The sequence below is a fragment of the Eschrichtius robustus genome, chromosome 19, assembly GCF_028021215.1.
Source record: "Eschrichtius robustus isolate mEscRob2 chromosome 19, mEscRob2.pri, whole genome shotgun sequence".
Classification (NCBI taxonomy): Eukaryota; Metazoa; Chordata; class Mammalia; order Artiodactyla; family Eschrichtiidae; genus Eschrichtius; species Eschrichtius robustus.
In genome coordinates this window covers 56,892,220-56,913,581 of record NC_090842.1, presented here as the reverse complement: position 1 = coordinate 56,913,581, position 21,362 = coordinate 56,892,220, and the positions used below count along the sequence as shown (strand labels likewise).

General features: G+C 53.2%; 1 protein-coding gene and 1 long non-coding RNA gene across 5 annotated transcripts; both read left to right on the top strand.

Annotated features, from left to right (window-relative positions):
• Nucleotides 1–43: 43 nt before the first annotated feature.
• On the top strand, nt 44–8,568 carry DYRK1B (dual specificity tyrosine phosphorylation regulated kinase 1B). 4 transcript variants are annotated; one of them, XM_068528828.1, is made up of 12 exons: nt 661–967; nt 2,223–2,386; nt 3,437–3,556; nt 3,646–3,834; nt 4,220–4,367; nt 5,236–5,522; nt 6,285–6,431; nt 6,513–6,653; nt 6,966–7,001; nt 7,086–7,281; nt 7,674–7,780; nt 7,876–8,568. In XM_068528828.1, the coding sequence occupies exons 1-12, from the start codon at nt 892–894 to the stop codon at nt 8,245–8,247; spliced, it is 1,983 nt and encodes a 660-aa protein (XP_068384929.1). In that variant the 5' UTR covers nt 661–891; the 3' UTR covers nt 8,248–8,568. The 4 variants fall into 4 exon arrangements, with proteins under 4 accessions (XP_068384931.1, XP_068384929.1, XP_068384928.1 ...); XM_068528830.1 differs by lacking the exon at nt 661–967 and adding an exon at nt 44–188 and having other exon boundaries at nt 6,966–7,281; XM_068528827.1 differs by having other exon boundaries at nt 6,966–7,281.
• A 793-nt stretch (nt 8,569–9,361) lies between these two features.
• Nucleotides 9,362–20,720, top strand: LOC137753646 (uncharacterized). Its single transcript, XR_011071530.1, has 3 exons — nt 9,362–9,563; nt 19,523–19,674; nt 19,808–20,720. It is a non-coding gene; the product is annotated as an uncharacterized lncRNA (long non-coding RNA).
• The last annotated feature ends 642 nt before the right edge of the window (nt 20,721–21,362 follow it).

Sequence of the window (21,362 nt, the reverse complement as noted above, 5' to 3'; positions counted from 1 at the left end):
TTGGGCGGGCGGGAGGCGGAGTCCGGGGCGGGGTGGGGGGGCCGGTTTGTTGTGGTCGCCATTTTGCTGGTTGCATTACTGGGTAATCGGGGCCCTGGCTTGCTGCGTCTGCCGGATATCTTCAGCCAGTGGGCAGGACTGAGCTCGGGCTTCCCGAGCAGTTTGAGTTCCCTTGCCCGCGCCCTCAGGTAACGACGCGGCTACGGGCGGGGCAGCACGCGCTCTCGGGAGGGGGGTAGTACGGGACCCGCCCTGCCCGCGTCGCCGCGAGATTTAGCATGAGGCCGAGGGAGAAGAGGAGGGGGGCGGTGGGCAGGTGCAGGCCTTGCCTGGCTATTCTTAGTCGGATTCCTGGAAGGGGCCGAGCCCCGAGGTAGCAGTCTTGGGAGGGAGGCTGGGAGGGGGTAGCCGGGCCTCGCTCCCGCTCTTTGTTTGGGCTCGGCTCCGCCGGCCGCATCCTCGTCGCCTAGCAACAGCTGTCCTGGACTGTAATTGGTTGAGCTCTTGGCAGCAGCAGCCAATGGCAAGGTTGTTGCCATCGTAGGTGTGTACTGCCAAGCTCTGTCCGGCCCCGCCCGCCGGGGCTCTGCTGGCCCCGGCGGGCCTCCAGGGTTGGGGGGCGGGACGCTGGGGTCCCCTGGGGCGGGTGGCTGCGCGGGGCGGTGCTGGCGGGGCGAGGGTTAACCCGCCCCTCCCCCGTCCACCTGCTTTCCCCTTCCCCCGCGTGCCCCGGGCTGACCCTCGTCCCCTCCTCTCCCCGCCCTTGGCGGGGCGGCGGCTGCTGTTGTCACCTACCGAGCCGCCTGTCCCGCTTGTCCTCCCCGCCGCGGGGCTTGCCGGGCCGGCCGGGCCGGGACAGGCGGCCGTCTTCTCACCACAGACACCGCCGCCATGCTGGCCGCTCTCCCACCCCACTGGGGGCCCCACCGCGCCCCAGCCCCCCGTGGGCGCGCCAGCCCCGACCCGGGTAGGGGGTGGGGGCTGGGAGAGAGGGTCCTGGTGTGGGAGGGCCTCGAGGAAGAGATTGTTTTGTGGGGGAGCTCCAAGAGAGAGGAGGGGTCGTGGAGTGGCAAGGCTTGGCATAGGGGAAGAGGATTGACATGGGAGAAGGCCCGTGGGGAGAGGATTTTGGTGTGATAGATGCTCTGGAAGGGGAGAACTCTGTGATATTTGGGGGATTTACCTATGGGGGCCTTCTAGGAATGGGCACAGTTGTGGATTGACCCTGGTGTAGAGGAGTGACTGGAGAAAGGGCCCTGACAGGAATAACGATTAGGGATGGTGGAGGTAGGAGCCAGGGTAGGGGAGACAAGGACCATCCACTCTAAACCGTGGGAAGGAACGCCTCCCCCTTGCTTCCATCAGAAGGAGTGGGCCTTGATTGGGGGTGGGCGGGGGCTTGGAGTAATGTGGGGAAGGGCCCTGATGTGGCATGGGGGAACTGGAATATGGTTTGGGAAATTACGGAGGGGTGGTCCCCAGTGGGAGGAAATGATAGGGAAGAGGTCTTAGCACCATATGGGGAGGGTCCCCTGGGAAGGGTGTACCCTGGTGGGTGAGAATGCCATAGGGTTAAGACCCTGTTATGAAGGGGTCCTCAGATAACCTTGGTGTGATCAGGAGGTCCCTGAGGACCCTGCTGTGCTTTGGAGGGGGCCCAGAAGACTCTCATGTGGTTTGGGGGTATCTTAGAGTTCTCTGGATTGGGGGACCAACTGGGAAGGGTAGATCTTGAAGTGGAGGGTCCTTGCTGTGGTAAGAGGTCGTGACGTTCAGGGAAGACTACAGGATGGTGGGATCTTCTGTGAGGGGCCCTGGGGAGGGCCGTGAGTAGATATGCGGAGAGAAGAGTGAACCCTACTCCCTGTACTGTCTGTGGTTTCTCTCTTCTTCTCTTCCTCTCCCGCAATTATTCATGTCTTTCTGTCCTTTCCTGTCATGGCCCACATCCCTGCCTGGCTGCCAATCATTCCCTTTTCCATGTTCCTCTCTTTGTGCTGCCTACTTCATTTATTTGGTAATCATTTGTTGGGGACTCCGCTGTGCCCCCCCCACCACTTCTGTCTGTCCCCTCTCTTCATTGCCACCTGCTGCCGTGTCGTACCCTCTTCTTCCTCACTCTGTGCCCTGCCTTCTCTGTGTTGTCCTCCTCTTTCCCGCTTGGTACTGCCCAACACATCCCCTTGTTCCATGTTGTTCCCCCGCCTCCCGCCCGCTCTCAGGTCTCAGCGGCGGTGGCAGCCGAGGTGCAGGATGCGAGAAGGCGCCCCCCGGCCGGGCTCCCGCTCCAGGCCTCACTCCCCTGCGGCCCTCTGAGCCCACCATGGCCGTCCCACCGGGCCATGGTCCCTTCTCTGGCTTCCCGGGGCCCCAAGAGCACACGCAGGTACGCGTCCAGCTGGATCCTCACCTGCCTGGGGGTCGGGGGAGGCTGGGATAGAAGGATCTTGGGGCCAAAAAGATGGTGTGGTTGCCCAGGACAGTCTCCCAGGAGCATGAAGGGTGCCATGGGAGTGGAAGGTATAGAGGAGTTGCTGGCGGAGTCAGGGTTTGGAGAGCCTGGGTTCAAATCCTGGCACCACAGTTATATTACTTAGGTTCTCCGTGTTTCAGTTTCCTGTTCTGTCAAATGGGGCCTATAATGATACCTACCTCACAGGGTTGTTGTGAGGATTAAACAAGTTAATGAAATGGAATTGGAAATGCTGAGAACAGTGTCTGGCACATAGTAAGCACTCAATAAATGTTCATTAAGGGAAAAAAAAAAAGTCCAGAGTGAAAGATCTGGAGGGGTTGAAAGGGAAGAAGGTTGAGCTGCAGGGTCTTGGAGCCAGCAAGGCCTGGGGGCGCAGGGTAAAGACCTTCAAGGGTAGACTGTTAAGGCTCTAAACTGGAGAGCTGGAAGCAGGATGGAGTAGGAGGTCCAGGGTCCTGGACCCAGATCCAAGATCCTTAGGATGAGAAAACTGGTCAAAGATGCACAGAGTGGGGGGTGAGGGTTAGGAAGGCCCCAAGGGATGAGGATAAAGCAAGATAGGGAGCTCCTCAACATGGGATACCCAAAATGGATGGTCTCAGGTGAAGGATTGGGAGGGTCAGAGCCCAGGTTTTCTATCCGATCTCTCCCACTGAGGTGTCTAGAAAAGAGTAAAGGTATGTGATGAAAGATCAGGGGTAAATAGTTCACTTCATTCACTCAGCAAATTTTAACGAACACCCACAATGTGCCAGGCCCTGCTCCAGGCACGGGAGATAAAGCAAGAGCAAGATAAAGTTTCTGCCCTTGGGGAGTTTCTATTCTAGTGGGGTCGTCAGACAGCGACCAACTAAATAATGTGTGTGGAAATGATGAGCCAGCTGCCCATGCAGTTCTGCCCCTTGAGGTCAGAGGTGAAGGCCTGTGCTCAGTGCTCACCCGTCACCCCGCCTCCCCCAGGTATTGCCTGATGGGCGGCTACTGCCGCGGAGGCTGCCCCTGGCCTTCCGAGACGCGACCTCAGCCCCGCTGCGCAAGCTCTCCGTGGACCTCATCAAGACCTACAAGCACATCAATGAGGTGGGCAGGGGGTGGGGGACACCGGCTGGGTGCTGAGGGGTCCTGGCATCGGTCACTCACCAGTCCTCATCTCCCGGCCGGCCGGGCAGGTATACTATGCGAAGAAGAAGCGGCGGGCCCAGCAGGTGCCACCTCAGGACTCGAGCACCAAGAAGGAGAAAAAGGTCCTGAACCACGGTTATGACGATGACAACCATGACTACATCGTGCGCAGTGGCGAGCGCTGGCTGGAGCGCTATGAGATTGACTCACTCATTGGCAAAGGCTCCTTTGGCCAGGTGCGGGATGCCCCCCACCCGACCCTGATCCAGGGGTTAGGAGGTACGGGCACCCACTGATATTGACCCACACAGCCAGTGGTTCAGTGGCTTCAAGTTCCGTGCTGGGCCACTCACCCCAGTGCAATCACTTGGTTACCTGTGCCTCAGTTTCCTTTTCTGTAAAATAGTGCAAATAACAGGACTCTCCACATAAGGTTGTTGTGTTATCTCATGTCCAGTGTTCACACTCGTGTCTGACTGTTGGTGAACACTCAAATTGAGTTATTAGTGTTACTGATGGTGATATTGGTGGGTCTCCTTACTGGAGGGAGAAGAGTGGCGGTACCTGGCTCTGTCCTCCACGCCCCCATTCCCTCACTTTGTGACATGCCTGTGGTCACAGGTGGTGAAAGCCTATGATCATCAGACCCAGGAGCTGGTGGCCATCAAGATCATCAAGAACAAAAAGGCCTTCCTGAACCAGGCCCAGATTGAGCTGCGGCTGCTGGAGCTGATGAACCAGCATGACACAGAGATGAAGTACTATATAGGTGAGGCCTGGGGCAGAGGTGCCTGGGGATGGGTCACCCTCGGTGCAGGAAGGGGCTGGTGTCTTCAGGGCAGGGTTTGGTCTGTAATTCCCTGACATCAGTGATTTCTCCTGCCGCTTTCAGGATGTCTACCCTATTCACATGAGAATGCTGGTCAGAGTTTATCCCGTGCTCACTAAGGGTCAGACTCTGTTGTGAGAACTTTACATAAATTCACTTGTTTAACCCGCACCGCAGCCCCATTATCATTGCCCACAGCTTGGAGATGAAAAAACAGAGGCACTTAGGTGCTGTCACTTGCAGAAGGCCGCAGTGTTTGTACTCAGTAGAGCTATAATTTGACCAGGCAGTGGACTCCAGAGCCTTTACTCTTAACATCTATGCCAGTCTTTTTCCTCTTTCCTGTACTGATTCCTCTTAGAAAAAGCAAGTAGATTTAAGGAGTGTGTTTCTTTTAAAAGGAAAATACACATCCTTACAGTAAATGGAAAGCAAGCATCCCTTGTCACAAAAATAAACAGAACTGAGACTAAAACAATATTATAAAATTAAATGAGGAAGTGTAGGATGGTGTTAAAAAACCCATCAGCACCAAATGTAAACTTTCTCTTTGGTTTAATCAGGAAGTTTGACAGAGACTTGAAAAGAAAATTAACTTCCTGTGTGAAACAAGTTATAGACATATACAAACATCCTGATTAACAGCTGGTACCTGTGGGCACGCCACAGTTTGGCCTGTGCTCCAGAAGCAGAGACACAGATCTGGTTCCAGCCTCTCTCCTTATGAGCGTGGGCCCCAGGCCGCCGCTGGCCCTCTCTGAGCCTCAGTTTCTTCTCCCTCGGCCCATTTCCGTCCTCTTCCCGGCAGTGCACCTGAAGCGGCACTTCATGTTCCGGAACCACCTGTGCCTGGTGTTCGAGCTGCTTTCCTACAACCTATACGACCTCCTGCGCAACACGCACTTCCGTGGCGTCTCGCTGAACCTGACGCGGAAACTAGCGCAGCAGCTCTGCACGGCGCTGCTCTTCCTGGCCACGCCCGAGCTCAGCATCATTCACTGCGACCTCAAGCCCGAGAACATACTGCTCTGCAACCCCAAGCGCAGCGCCATCAAAATCGTGGACTTCGGCAGCTCCTGCCAGCTTGGCCAGCGGGTGCGGCCCCGGGGCAGGGCCAGTGGTGTGGGTGTGGCCAGACTGTGGGCGGGGCCAACTGGTGGCCTGGGGCCAAGGGGCGAGGCTAGGAGGGGATGGGATCGTAATGTGCAGCTTGAAGTGGCCGATGCCTGAGGGATAGTGCTTGGGATGGGGGTGTCTGCGGGTACGGAGGGTCGGGCCAGTGGGTGAAGGAGAGGGCCACAGGGTATACTGCCGGAAGGAAAGGGAGGAGTGGAGCCTGGGAGAACAAGCCAGTTTTGAGGCTGCCAGATTGTAGGGGGGGAGAGGGGGAGTTTGGGTGGCTTTGAGCCTGGCGTGGTAGATTGCAAAGTTTTGTTTACCCTGTGCTCTTAAAGCTGGGGATGGAAGGGGGTGGGGCTCTTCAGCTTTGCAGTTTCCTGTGAGCTGGCATTTAAGATGATGCTGGTAGTGGTTTGAAAAGTGTCCAGTGTGGGAGAGTGGGAAGGGCCTAGGTTTACAGACTCCCAGCCTCTGGTGACCAAGAGGGGCTCAGGATCAGGCCAGCAGAAATGGAGATCAGGATCAGATTAGGCCAGCAGAGACTCCTGAAGCCGATGAATAAGATAGTGGTAGTGACTCCTGGAAAGCTGGTGTTGATAACATCAGGGTTTGGAGACCTCTGTCCCCAGTTTTGGGGGCAGGAGACCTGTCCTTAGTCAGTCCTCCTAGCTGTGGGGGTGTCACTGGTACAAGTCGGGGAGGCGGGACCTCTGACTATTGCTCTCTCTCCTCCCCCAGATCTACCAGTACATCCAGAGCCGTTTCTACCGTTCTCCCGAGGTGCTCCTGGGCACACCCTACGACTTGGCCATTGACATGTGGTCCCTGGGCTGCATCCTGGTGGAGATGCACACTGGAGAGCCCCTCTTCAGTGGCTCCAACGAGGTGTGCTCCTGAGGAGGGGGTGTGCTGGAGGGGGTGGAGGCCTGGCCGGCCTGATGATCCTGACTGCCTGCCTGCTCTCAGGTGGACCAGATGAACCGGATTGTGGAGGTGCTGGGCATCCCACCAGCCCCCATGCTGGACCAGGCACCCAAGGCTCGAAAGTACTTTGAGCGGCTGCCTGGGGGTGGCTGGACCCTGCGAAGGACAAAGGAACTCAGGAAGGTGCGGCCCCTGCCCCATGCCGCTCCTCCTACCCCGGTGGCCGCTCACTCTCACACTTGGGGCTCCCTTCTCCCCCTCTCCCTGCTTCCCTGCCCTTGTGTCTTTCCCTTCCTTCCTCTTCCCTCCGCCCCGTCTGTCCTTTCCTTCCTCCCCCACCCACCCCGTCTCTCCTACTACCCACCCCACAACTCTTCTTAGCTCCTCTCTTTCCACTTTCTCTCCTGTGCCTCTGTTTTCCCCGTGTGTGTCTCCCTGCCCCTCCTGCCCACTGACGGCCACTCTCTTGCCCCCCCTCCCACCTCCCCCTGCCAGGATTACCAGGGCCCCGGGACACGGCGGCTGCAGGAGGTGCTGGGCGTGCAGACGGGCGGGCCCGGGGGCCGGCGGGCGGGGGAGCCGGGCCACAGCCCCGCCGACTACCTCCGCTTCCAGGACCTGGTGCTGCGCATGCTGGAGTATGAGCCCGCCGCCCGCATCAGCCCACTGGGGGCTCTGCAGCACGGCTTCTTCCGCCGCACGGCTGATGAGGCCACCAACACGGGCCCGGCAGGCAGCAGTGCCTCCACCTCGCCCGCGCCCCTCGATACCTGCCCCTCTTCCAGCACCGCCAGCTCCATCTCCAGCTCTGGTGGGTGCTCAGTGCCAGATGGGGTAGAACGGGTCGGGGCAGCTCTGGTTTGGCCTGATCTGGCGGCGGCCTTGTCACTGGGCCTTCACCTAGAGCTATGAAACTGCATGATCCTCAACTCCAGAATGGGTGGGGTAGGCGAGCTCAGACTGGCCCTGATTTGGTCTCTGAAACTGAGCTTGGGTTCAGATCTCTAAAACTGGTTCTGACTCTTTGACCCCCCCAAACTGAACTCTGACCCCTGATCTCAAAATTGGGTCTGATCCTTCGACTGGGTGCTGGCCCCAAAGCCCAGACCTGGGCCTGGACCATGAACCAGACTCAGCCACCTGAAAACCCAGCCCTACCTTTCCTCGCTTAAGGCCTGTCCTCTCTTTCCCTGGCACTTCCAGGAGGCTCCAGTGGCTCCTCCAGTGACAACCGGACTTACCGCTATAGCAACCGATATTGTGGGGGCCCTGGGCCCCCCATCGCTGACTGTGAGATGAACAGCCCCCAGGTAATGGGACCTTGGGGACTTTGGAAGTGGGTGGTGGAGTGTCCGGGGCTTCAGGACCTAGGTCTCCATCACCAACTGTTCCTTTGCTCCTTTAGGTCCTGCCCTCCCAGCCACTGCGCCCCTGGGCAGGGGGTGATGTGCCGCACAAGACACATCAGGCCCCTGCCTCTGCCTCATCACTGCCGGGGGCCGGGGCCCAGTTACCCCCTCAACCCCGATGCCTTGGCCGTCCCCTGTCACCAACCTCGCCACCACCCCCGGAGCTGATGGATGTGAGCCTGGTGGGCGGCCCTCCGGACTGCTCCCAGCCTCACCCAGCGCCTGCCCCCCAGCACCCGGCTGCCTCAGCCCTCCGGACTCGGATGACAGGAGGTCGTCCACCCCTCCCACCCCCTGATGACCCTGCCACTCTGGGGCCTCACTTGGGCCTCTGTGGTATACCCCAGAGCACGGCAGCCAGCTCATGACCCTGCCCCCTCCCTGGGGCCCCTCCTGAAGCCATACCCCCCCACCCACCCAATCTGGGCGCCCTGGGCTCCCATCCTCATCTCTCCCGTTGACTGGAATTGCTGCTACCCAGCCGGGGTGGGTGAGGCCTGCACTGATTGGGGCCTGGGGCAGGGGTTCAAGGAGAGGGGTTTAGGCTCACCTCCCCACTAAGGACTGGACCCTTGGTCCCTTCTCTCCCCTTGTTTTCTATTTATTGTACCAAAGACAGTGGTGGTCCAGTGCGGGGAGGGGGAGATTCCCTCTCACCCCAGGGCCCTAGGAGGGGGTGGGGGCAGGTAGGGGGAGATGGCCTTGCTCCTCCTTGCTGTACCCCCCAGTAAAGAGCTTTCTCACATTCCCGGCTGAGCGTTTGCAGGCCCTCGGCTCCCCTCACCCAGCCCTCAGAGGCGTGGTGGGGAACGGTGTTTGGGGAAGGGGTGCTGGAAGAGCTTTGTCGTGTGGGATGAGTCCCTGGTCCCTGGGGAGGTTATGGCTATTGGTGCAGGCATGGGGCTGCAGGAGGTCTGGGGCTGTGGAATGCTAGACAAATCCTGGATAGAATGCTAGCCCACACTTGCTCTTTCTAGGGTAAACTGAGACCTTGAAAGGTAAAGGCCCAGCTCTGGCCTGTCTTTGGGAAACATCAGGTTCTGCGCTAATAAGCCAGGGCTTCCACAGAGTCCGCAAAGGCATGGCTTATTTTGCCAGGCATCCGGTAGGTGCTGAGTGCATGTAGCAGGCCTTATTGGTGCCACCTGGGGAATGGCAGGCAGGCAGGCAGTGGGTACAGAATTTACCCCCACACGTCTTGTCTCACTCTTCGCAACCATTGTGGAGCAAAGCATTTTAAGATTCTCAGGCAAAAAGAAATTCCCGGGGTTCCAGGTAAGTGGGCCTGTTTCCATGGTAATTTGGAAACTTCTGTCTCTAACCGGCCAATCAAGAGCCGCCAGGATCAAAGGGTATCGTCCCCCGCCACCGGGGCGCGGCGCTTCCTGGGAAATGGAGTTCTAGTTGGCAATTTTTTTCTCCCCGTTTTCGCTGCTGAACTATAAAGACCAGAATCCTTTTCGCTCACGTGTTTAGGGGCGGGTTCTCAGGTAGCCAATCGGCAGTCAGAAGCAGCCGGAGCCCGGATGCGTAAGGCGGGCTGTAGAGGAGGAGACGGCTGTAATTGGGTGGCTTTGGCCAGACTCTCCGGGAGTATTGAGTTCTCTAAGTCTTGCGGAAGGTGGGTGACTGCGCTGTGCCGGGAGAGCGCGCAGGTTAGGCGTTCATAGTTACCGAACAGGAGGTAAGCGCGGAGGCCCGAAGCGGCCCCACCACGTGGGGCGTCACTAGCCTCTGTGTTGGGCCCGGCTCGCGGGAAGCCCCAGTCAGTAGGAGAGACGGGCAAAGGCCCCAATACGGGCCTGCATGTGTTCGCTAACGGAGGCAGCGTGAAACGCGGAGAGAACCCAGGCCCGGCACCGGTAGGGAAACCTTGCCGGGGGAGGAGGTGCTGTCTGAGCTGAGACCTGAAGACGGAGGGACTTTTGGGGGTGGCGGTATTGCGGTGGAATGGCTTGCGCAAAGGCAACGATGAGAAATAGCCTGGTGTGTGAATGTCCTGCAGGTGATTGGTGTTGGTGGAAATCTTATTGAAAATGCTGTGTGAATTAGATCGTGGAAGATTTTGTTGGCTCTTTAAGGAGTTTGGACTTTGTCCTGAGGGCAGTGAGGAGCTACGGAGGGATTTCCAGAAGGGAAGGGGCCCAATTTGCTGCCAGCTGGGAATAGATCGACGGGAAAAAGACTAGGGTCTGGGAGCTCAGGATGGCAGCTGTGGTATCCTAGGCAGGAGGTGTCGGGGATGGAGCAGGGCAGGGGCCTTGGATGGGAGGGGAAGATGAATGTCGGTGGGGGAGACTTCCAGAAGGCTGAGTTGACAGGCTGTGTGGGAGAGGGAGGCGAAGACGGGCGCGAAAGGGATCTCTCCAGCACTGTGGGACAGTGCCTGACGTATCAAAAATGCTTATAAAACTTTTTTTTTGAATGAACGGTCGTAGGAAGCAGGAGATCTCCCTTTTGCAAATAAGATTACTAATGGTAGAGAAAATTAAGTAACTTGCCCAGGATCACATGGCTAGGAAGTGGAGGGCTCAGGATTTGTGTGTGAACTATTGACTTAGCAAGGTGCAGGATGAACCTCAAGACATCAGCAGGAGTCAAATCATGTGGGTCCTGTGAGGAATTTGTGATGAGCATGGAAATATATATTCCCAATTTCTGTTTCTAGCCCAGAACCCCTCTCCTGGCCTGTTGACTGACTGCCAACATGATAATCTTCTCCTGGATATCTAGAGATATTGAGAGTAATCTTTGCGAAATTGAACTCCTGGTTTTTTCCCCAAACATTCTCACTAAATGCCACCTCCATTCTTTTCAGACCAAAAGCTTGAGAGTAGTCCTTGGTTCCCCTCTTTGTCTTTTATCCATGTCTGGTCCATCAGCAAATACCTTCAAAGGATATTCAGAATCGGACCATTTCTTCCCACCTCCACTCCTGTGACCCTGGCCCTGTCCACCCTTATCTCCTGCTTAGACCTCAGTGGTCTGTTTGCTCCCCACTGTCTGTTTCTCACATGCAGCAAAGGGACACTGTGAACACCTGGGTCTGGTCACATCCCTCCCCTGCTCGGTACCCTGTGGCTCCATCTCACAGAAAGTAAATGCCACGTTCCTCTCCAAGGCCCGCAAGGCCCTGCATTATCTGTCCCTGTGGCCTGTCTGACATCATCTACTCCCTTCTTGTTCCCTCTGTTCCAGCCACACTGGCCTCAGGGCCTCTGCAATTGCTGTTTTCTTTACGTTGAACACTCTTCTCCCGAATAGTCAAGGCTCACCACCACCATCTCCTTTAGGTCTTTACTCAGATGTTACTTTCTCCTTGAGATCTTTCTTGACCACCCTTCTAGAATGGTGCCACAAATATTTGTATCTGGGCTTCCCTGGTGGCGCAGTGGTGATGAATCCACCTGCCAATGCAGGGGACGTGGGTTCGAGCCCTGGTCCGGGAAGATCCCACATGCCGCGGAGCAACTAAGCCCATGCGCCACAGCTACTGAGGCCCGCGCGCCTAGAGCCCGTGCCCTGAAACAAGAGAAGCCAATGCAGTGAGAAGCCCACGCACCGCAACAAAGAGCAGCCCCCGCTCTCTGCAACTAGAGAAAAGCCCGCGCGCAGCAACAAAGACCCAACGCAGCCAAAAATAAATAAATTTGTTAAAAAAAATTCGTATCTGTCTTCCCTTTAGCTTTTTCCTTAGCATTAATCATATCACTGCTTAACACGTTGCATAATTTATTTATCTTGTTTACTGTCTGTCTCTCCCTGTAGTAGATCATGAGCTTCGTGAGGGCAGGAGCTTTTGTCTACTCCATGCTTTATGTCTAACACCTAGAAGAGCTCTTGACATGTAGTACAGGCTCAATAACTATTTACTGAATGAATGGATGGATGATTTCAGTAGTACAATTCCCGATCCTAGTATTCTAGGGACTCTGTTGATCCTCTATGCACAGAACCTTAAGGGGCTGCCTTAAAGTTTTCTGAGGTCTCAGACATTCAACAGACATTTCACCTTGCCTCTGCTTTGTGCTCAGGATTGAGAATACAGCAGAGAACAAAACAGTTTCCCTGTCCCCAGAGAGCTCACAGTCTCCGGGGTGGAGGTTCAGATTGTCAACTTACCACGCAAATATGAAATTACAGAGAAAGGTAGAGTGTCATAAGAGCACTTAACAGGAAGTCTAATCTGGACCCTAGGAAGTGAGGTTTGAGGTGATGGGGTAGGCATTAACTCTGTTAAGAGGTAAGTGTGTGTGTGGTGCTTGGAACCTAGAGGCTGAGGGGGAGCAAGAGGCCAGACCATGTGGATCCTGTAAGGAGTCTGTGTCCTTACCCCACGTGCAGTGGGAAGTTGTAGAAGAATTTTTTTTTTTTTTTTTTTGGCCTCTCCACGCGGCTTCCCAGAATTCCCAGGGAAGTTGTGGAAGAATTTTAAACAGTGGAAGCAGGCATGGTTGGTTACGTGTGTTAAAAACTCCCCCAGGCTGTAGTGTGGGGAATTGGCTATAGGGGATTAAGGATTGAAGTAGACCAGTGAGGAGGCTGCTACTAAAGAAGGCCGCGTGTTCTTTCCTGCTTCTCCCATGAAGAGGTGGGGTCTCCTCCTCCCTTTTAATCTGGGCTGGTCTGTGAGTTGTTTTGACCCACAGAATGCAGTGGAAGTGATGCTCTGCTGGTTGGAAGGCCTGGGCCTTAAGAGGCCTGGCAGCTGTGCTTTTTACTCTCTTGGAGCCCTGGGCTACTGTAGAAAGAAGTCCAGCTCCCCCACTGGAGAGAGATGTGGAAAGAGAGAGGCCCAGTCATCCCCCAGCTCTTCCACTGTTTTAGCCGATGTGCTAAATCACACATGAGTGATGCCATCTTAGTCTAGCCCAGCTCCAGCTGACACCATGTGGCATTGAGACGAGGCATCCTGAGTCAGAGCCTTGTCCAAACTACAGAATCGGAAGCAAACAAATGGTTGCTATTTTAAGCCACTGTGTTTTGAGGATGACTTGTTACCCAGCAATAGCTAACTGAAACAAACGAATGTTTTTTGAGATCTTACCGTTTTATGTATTAGCTCATTTAATCCTCATAGTCATTCTATGTGGTAATATTATTATTGCCTTTATATGTAGAGGGAACCAGGGCACAGAGAAGTTAGTGGAGTACTAGCAAGATACCTGACACATAGTAAGTGCTGAGCATGTGATAGCTATTATCAGCAGCATGTTCATCAGCATTAAAATTTCCATGATTGTTAAAGTGACAGTAAAAGGAATTAGAGCGTTATTAACCTAGTTACTAGTGGTATGATTTTAAATAAGTGACTTCACCTTTCTGAGGTTCAATTTCTTCACTGTAAAATGGAAATTATAATACTTTTCATCTCAGAGGATTATTGTGAGGAGCACAGGGTCTGACAGGGGGCAAACATCTAATATACAGCAGGGATGATAATTACTGAAAAGCACGCATCCAAGTGTGTTGTGGCCACAGGGATGAAGCTATTTTCTTGGAAGGCCTAGTGGAGAGACAGAAAGGCATCAGGTGGTTGGTGATGTTGTCAAAGTGCTGGATCAGGCTTCACCTGAAATGAGTTACTTCAGGACTTTCTTATTAGGGAATCCAATAAAGCTTTTTTTTTTTTTAATCATTTAAGCTCAGTTGAATTGGGCTTTCTGTTACTTGGAACCAACATCCTGATTCCTGGGTTCTGTTATTTGTTGATTCATCAGATATGGAATACTGTTTAAAGCACTGGTTTAGGTGCTGGTATTATAATGGTGAACAAGACCCTCAAAAGCCCTGTCCTCGTGGAACTTACATTCTAGTGGGGAAGGTAGATGATTTTTTTTTTTAATAAATTTATTTATTTTATTTTTGTATGCGTTGGGTCTTCGTTGCCGTGCGCGAGCTTTCTCTAGTTGCGGCGAGTGGGGGCTGCTCTTCGTTGCGGTGCGCAGGCTTCTCATTGCAGTGGCTTCTCTTGTCGTGGAGCACGGGCTCTAGGCGCACGGGCTTCAGTAGTTGTGGCACACGGGCTCAGTAGTTGTGGCTCGCGGGCTCCAGAGCGCAGGCTCAGTAGTTGTGGCACGTGGGCTTAGTTGCTCCGCAGCATGTGGGGTCTTCCCAAACCAGGGCTTGAACCCGTGTCCCCTGCATTGGCAGGCGGATTCTTAACCACTGCGCCACCAGGGAAGCCCCGAAGGTAGATTTTTAAAGATTAATATTAGTGATATGAGCTATGAAGGCTGAGGGTAGGGATAGAGAGTGACAAGAGCTGCTGTTTTAGGGGGAGGGCTTCAATAAGATATCCTTGAGGAAATGTTATTGGAGGAGGGACCTGACAAAAAGGGAGGAAGCCAGCTGTGCACCTGTTTTGGGAAGAAGGACATTCCCAGTGGAAAAAACAGCAAGTTCAAAGGCCCTGAGGTGTGCTCGGTGTGTGGGAGGAGCAGAAAGGCGTGAACTGGACCAGACTGAGCCCGTTGAGCGGGAAGGAGATGAGGGCAAGGGGGCCTGCAGGGCTGGATGGGCCTTGGGAAGGGCTTGAATTTGATTGGCAGTGAGATGGGAAGCAGTTGGAGCATCCTGAGCTGAAGAGTGACGTGACCTCACGTCCTAATGGGATTCCTCTGGCTGCCATGTGGGCACCAAGGTGGACGCAGGGCTCCAGTGAAGAGGCTGCTGCACTAGTGCAGCCGAGAGACGATGGTGACTTGGCCAGCGTGGTAGCAGTGGAAGTGGGCAGATGTGGTTGGTTTGGGGGTGTAATTTGAAGGAAGGAGTGGGCAGGATTTAGGTGTGGGGGGAGAAAGGGGAGTCAACGACTGTTAAGATTTTTAGCCTGCGCAGAGGGCCTGTAGCTGTGGGAGCCTGTGGACGTGGTAAGCATCCCAGCGGGGTGAGCAAGCAGCGCGATACAGGAGTCTGGCATCCAGGGGCGAGTTCTGGGCTGGAGATATAAACTTGGGAGTCACTGGCATTTTCACGGTACTAAGGCCCAGGATGAGATCACTAAGGAAGGGAGTGTGGGTGGCACTGGGGTCTGGGAGTGGGAGCAGCGAGCTCTGTGGGGAGGTTACTGCAGTCGTCTAGGCGAGAGATGACGGTGGCCTGGACCAGGGCATAGGCAGGCGTGAGCAGTCGTCTGGATGCACTTTGAAGGCAGAACCCACAATGGATTGGTTGCGGGTGATGACAAAGAAATGGACCAGGGCCTCCCGAGAACAGAATAGAGTCAGAACATGGGGCAGCGACTCTGCTTCCCTCCTTCCCCAGGCCCTGTGGTCTCTGCTGCTCTTTGCATCTGCCGCTTCCTCTGTTTGCAGGCAGCTGGGCTGGCCCTGGGTGGGCTCTTGCCCTGACTCTATGCGACCTTCCAGTGCAGTGCCCCACAGCCCTTCTGTCCCCATTCCAAACTCCCCCAGACAGAACTCGGATTGCTGGGGTCCAGCATCCAATCCTGCTCAACCCGCTGTAGCTGGAGGATTCCTACAGTGATGTCTGTCTGCTGGGAAGGGCTGTGGGCCGGGCGGTCGCCTCAGATCTTCACACAGTGTTCCTGATAGTTGGTGTATTATGGGCAGGCGTTGGGCGTGATTTGACCCTGTTTTGGTAGGTGGGTGGGACAGACCATTTACGTAGCCTTAGACTCGTCCTGGGTTGGGTGATGGGGCAGGGGAAACCAGGAAGGTGGGGTCCGGCAGGCTCTGGCTCAGAAGGGTTAGGGTCGGGTTGGGAGAGGTGGTGGGGCTCCAGCACAGCTTCTGCCACCTGTGGGTGCTCCCACAGTAAGGGACACACAGCGATGACTGAGACAGCTTCCATGCTGCCCTCACAGAGCACACATGGGGGGCGGACAACCCCTTACCAGATGGGGTCAGGGCGGGAAGGGGGAGCCCAGAGGAAGCACCTGACCTAGTTGAAGGTATCAGGGAGGACTTCCTGGAGTAGAGACCCCATGAGATGAGACCTGAAGAGTCAGATGAAGGGAGTTAGGGACTCTGCCGGTGACTGCTTGTAGCCCAGTTAGTAGATACTTTAAATTTTTTTTATTTTTATAACTTTAGATTTACAGAAAAGTTGCAAAGATAGTACAGAGACTTCCCATATACCTTACACTCAGTGTCCCCTAATGTTGGCATCTTACTTAATGGCAGTACATTTGTCAAAACTAAGAAATGATCATTGATTAGTATTCTACTACTGAATCTCCCGACTTCGTTCATATTCCGCCCGTTTTTCCACTAATGTTCTTTTTCTGTTCCAGGATACAATCCAGGGTACCCTGTTGCATTTATTCATCCTGTCTCCTTGGTCTCCTGCAATGTGTGACAGTTTCTCAGTCTTTGTTTTCCATGACCTTGACAGTTTTGAGGAGTACCGGTCAGGTATTTTGTAGAATGTCCCTCAGTCTGGGATTGTCTAATGTTTTTCTCATGGTTAGACGCGGATTGTACGTTTGGGGAAGAATATCACTCAGGTGATGGAAACCCGGATCACTTCGTTGCAGCGGTGTCCGCCAGGTTTCTCAACTGTAATCTGACAGGTTTTCCCTTCCCTTACGCTGTTTAGAAGCAGGTCACAAAATCCAGCCCGTAAGCTCCAGTTCCTGGAGGGAAAATATCAGAGAATTTGTGTTCATATTGTCAAAACCACTACAGTATTGATAAACACGGGAAGATCCTTTGAGGCTGTGCAAATGTCCTATTTCTCCTCAAAGTTCCACCCACTAATTTTGGCATTCATCTGTGGACCTTGCCTGCAAAAATCATTACTGTGGTGTTCTAATGATACTTTTCTCTTTTCCTCATTTCTCCTACATGAATTACTGGGAATTCTTCTGTAGGAAGGTTTGTCCCTTCTACCCCATTTATTTTATTTGTATAGTCATTAATTTATATCAGTATGGACTCATGGGTATTTATTTTATTCTTTGGGTATAACCCAATACTATCATAATTAACTTTTTCACTCAAATTGTTCCAGTTTTGGCCCTAGGGGCTCTTTCAGGTTGGCTCTGTATTCTTTATTCTTTTTTTTTCCTTGAGCACTTCCTTACTTTCTGGCACCGTAAGACGCTCCAGGCTTACGCTGCATTTTCCTTGCCCCAGCCCTAGAATCAGCCCCTTTCCAGGGAGCCCTGGTTCCTTTGATGGAGAATGGTATTAGAAACCAAGGTCTGGACACTGAGTGTGGTCATTGCTGCTGAGGTGTCCTGTTTCTAGTCCCTCTCAGCTGACAGAGCTGGGGAAAAGCTATGTGTACAAACCCATGTATACACACATCTATATTTCTGTGTGTGTGTGTGTGTATGTAGATACAGATATCTGTTTATAAAAATAAACCTCAGTCCATACTGCTATCTCTGACTAATCCATCTCCAGAGGGTTCATTCTCACCTTCCCCCCTCGTTGTCTTTGTAACTTCTTTCTCTGGCAGTGAGAAACCTGGCTCAGTGGGCACTTTTTGGTGTTCATCTTATGGGCCGTCTTGGCAGGAATTGGCAGTGTTGGCCATTCCCACCTTCCGTAAGGATACCCTCTCCCGGGTTTCTGCGACAATCCTGTCCCCTGGTTTTTCTCCTGTGTCTTGCTTCTTTGCAAGAAGTTCCTGTTTTCGCTGACCTCTTAAATCTGGCAGGCTCTTCTCTCCTCCCACCCCGGGCCGTCTTGCCCTCTTCTGTGGTCTGTTTCCTGCCTCTGTGCTGATGATGTCCGCTCTCTGCCCTTAGCTCCACCTCCTCCCTGGGCCCCAGACCTCAGGGTCCTGAGGCCTCAGGAAGCCCTGTCCCCATCCTGCCCTCAGGCCCGGCTGATCCCTGCGCCCCTAATTCTCACCGTGTGCCACACTGCAGACCTGCTCCGCCTCCAGGTCCCTATCTTAGGGGTGGTTCCTCCACACCCCAGGCTCCCAGGGAGAGCCCGGGGCTACATCCTTGATGCCTCCCTCCCCGTCCCCACCCTGCGGCCCAACCCGTCATCCTCCAGAGCTTGACCACTAGGACTCCTGGACGTTTCTCCCACCTGCCCCTTCTCGCCTTTCGTGGCCCTGCCTTGGGCTAACCCTGTCCTCTCCCACCTTGTCTCTGCCTGGCCTCCCATCTCACTGTTTAACCCACCTCCCACTTGACAGCTGAGGGATTTTTGTGAAACGGAACTGATCGTGCCCTCCTGCTTGAAGCCTTTCCATGTTTCTCCAGAGTCCTTAGGACCAAGTCCTAACTCCTTAGACTAATGCTGAAGACTTGGTGTGATCTGGCCCCTGACTGTCGCTCAGCCTGTCTCCCTGGCCGCCTGAGCTGCAGACACACTGAACTTCCTCTCTTCCCTTGAGCATGGCCAGTGCTCTCACCTGGGCCCCGGCACGGACCCTCTCTTGGCCCCAGCAACCTTCAGCCCAGCCAGTGCTGCCCAGTCCACACACCTCCCACTTTCTTCCCACTCATATTACTTTGAAACACTCCCAGACATCATCTGGAAAGATGATGAACAAGATGTAACCAGTGGTCATTTCTGAGTGTTGGAAGTAGGGGAGTTGCAAAATTTTTTTGCAACAAACACGTTTTCGCTGACCACTAACATAACACACCAAGAGCTGTTGCGGGAGAGAGAGTTAACTAAACAAGAAAAAAGTCACATGCTGTTTGGGTCTAAGAGGAAGAGACCTCTCAAGAATCATTTGTATTACCTACAAAATCCTGCCAGGCAGGAAGAGAACAGAGGTGTGTTTCTCAGCACACTGTTAACAGTCACCCCAGACTGGACTTTGGAGGAGTGCTTGTAAGATTCCTTTCAAAATCACATCAACTTAGGGAACTTTCTATCGTTAATTTTCACAGTTATCATTATAGACAGGACTTATGTAATTCAGACGGTGTTTGACAAGCATTTGGAACAACTGACTTGTAGAAAAGGATTTTGTACGTCTAAAGGAAGGTTACTAAAGCACATTGGTGTTGGGAGAATTCTTGTCTTATCCTCTGATATCAGTGAATTCCGTGTAAAGGAACTATGGATGCATCTGCTTTGAGACCTTTTGCAGCTTTACATCTGGCTGGCACGGGCTTTAATAATCACTGCCCACGTTTACATGGCGCTGCTTCATGCCAGGCACCAGTGTAAGCCCTTTGCATGTATGAATTCAGTAATAACCTCACATGGCCCTTACGAGGCAGCTGCTGTCATCATCCCAGTTTTTCAGTGAGGCATTTAGAGTTTAACTCAGTTGCTTCAGGTTCCAGAGCTAGTAAGTGGCAGCTTTGATCCCAGGATTTGATCCCAGGTATTTGATCCCAGGAATACCGTTGGTTCTGTTGTCTGTGCCTTCAACCCCCTTCCTCCTGGACCTGGACTCCATTCTTAAAGGAGAAGCTCATGTTCTTTCTTTCTTTTTTTTTTTTTTTTGGCCTCGCGGCACGGCTAACAGGATCTTAGTTCCCTGACCGGGGATTGAACCCCGGGCCTCCGCAGTGAAAGCCCGCAGTGCTCAGCACTGGACCTCCAGGGAGGCCCCTGAGATGTTCACAGTTCTGAATACTGCAATTTCTTCTTTTCAGAAGAGGTTAAATGACTTTCTTTTCTAGTTGCCAAAAATCTGTTTTCAACATCCCCAATTACTTGCAAAGAGAAACACTTTTAACTTTTCTTTTTTAAGGGAAAATTTCAAACACGCACAAAAGCAGAGAGAAAAGTCTAATGAGCACCCATCACGCAGCTTCAGCAGTGAACCAGCATGCGGCCATTCTCGCTCCATCCATGTCCTGCACCTTTTCCTCCCCTGCTCAGTTCATTTGAAAGCAAATCCAGGTATGTTTTATTAAAAGACATTGCCTTTAAAGAAAAGGGGACCTACAGTTCCCTGCCCCAGGTCCTCCCCCTTCTGGCAAACTGAACACCTTCCTGATTCTCTCTTCCCTCTCCCCTCATTTTCCAAATGCAGACACACCTGTGCAGGATGTGATACTATCACTGGCTCCGTCCCTGGCTCTCCCATTTCCTGAAACCCTACCCACCCCCGGGCATTTTTCCACGTTGCCCTGAAGCCTGAAAATGGCCCTCCTAGTGACCGTGGATGGCTGGTGCTGCCTGGCAGGCCCATCGCCCTGCAGAGGGACATTTAATCTACGTGTGGCTTTCTGCCGTGATAGTGGCCTCTTCCTTATTTGGGTTATTTTCTGGATGCCCCCTCCACTCAAGCCAGGTCAGGCCTCCTGTAACACCCCTTGCACTCTGTAACTTCAAGCACAGTATGTTTAACATAGTCGAAATGAAACAGGGATTTGGGTACTTATCTATTAATTGCCTGGAGCTCCATGACTCAGGTCTGTCTTTATCCCTGCTGTGTCCCCACCATCACCCAGCACAGGGCCTGGCACACAGTAGGCTCTCAGTAACGGGAATGAATGAATGATTGCCAAGGTCAATATCTGGGCGTTTATCATGAGGGCAATAGGAAGCCACAGAAGTGTTTTAGGCAGAACTGGACCCATTTTTCTCAAACTAATGTGCATATAAATCCCGTGAGATCTTGTTAGAATGCAGATTCTGAGTCAGTGGGTCTGGGGAGGGGCCTGAGGTTCTGCATTCCTAACAGGCTCCCAAATGATGCCAGTGCTTCGCGTCACAAGGCTCTTGCTGTGCTGTTCAGTAAGGCAGCCAGCAGCCACGTGTGGCTGCTGAGGATTTGAACTGTGGCTGGTGTGACCTGGTATGTGTTCCAAGTGTAAAATACCAGCCAGATTTCAAAGACTTAGCACATGTAAAATATCTCATTAATAGTTTTTATACTGATCACATGTTAACATGGTAATATTTTGGATATATCAGGTTAAATAAAATGTTATTAAAATTCATCTTACCTGTTTTTGGTTTTTGGCTTTTGGTTTTTAATGTGGCTACTAGAAAATTTTAAATTACATCTGTGGTTCTCATTATGTTTCTCTTGGATCGTGCTGGTCTAGAACACGCCAGACTCTTTCTCACCTCTAAGCATTTGTACATGCTTTTCCCTCTTTTTGAAGCACCCCCCCCCCCTTTCTCCCTACCTCCTCTTCACAACTAATCGCACACATCTTTCAGGTCTCAAGATGTCTCCTCCTCCAGGAAGCCCCCTTGAGCCCCCAGGGTGGGTCAGGTATCCGTTTTGGGCTTCTGCTCTCTGGGTTTCCCCCATCCCAGCCCTGACCATCTGTGATGTCAGCGTCTAAACGTCTGTCTTCCGGAGACTGGAGACAAGATGGCAGAGTAGAAGGACTTGAGCTCACCTCCTCTCACGAAAACATCAAAATCACAACTAACTGCTGAACAGCCATCAACAAAAAAAGACTGGAACCTACCAGAAAAGATATTCTATGTCCAAAGACAAAGAAGAAGCCACAGGGAGACAGTAGGAGGGACACTTTCACAATATAAATGTCTGTCTCCCTCTTTAGAAAGATAAATGCATGAGGATGGGGACAAAGTCTGTTCTGGTCACCACTTTTATCTCCAGAACC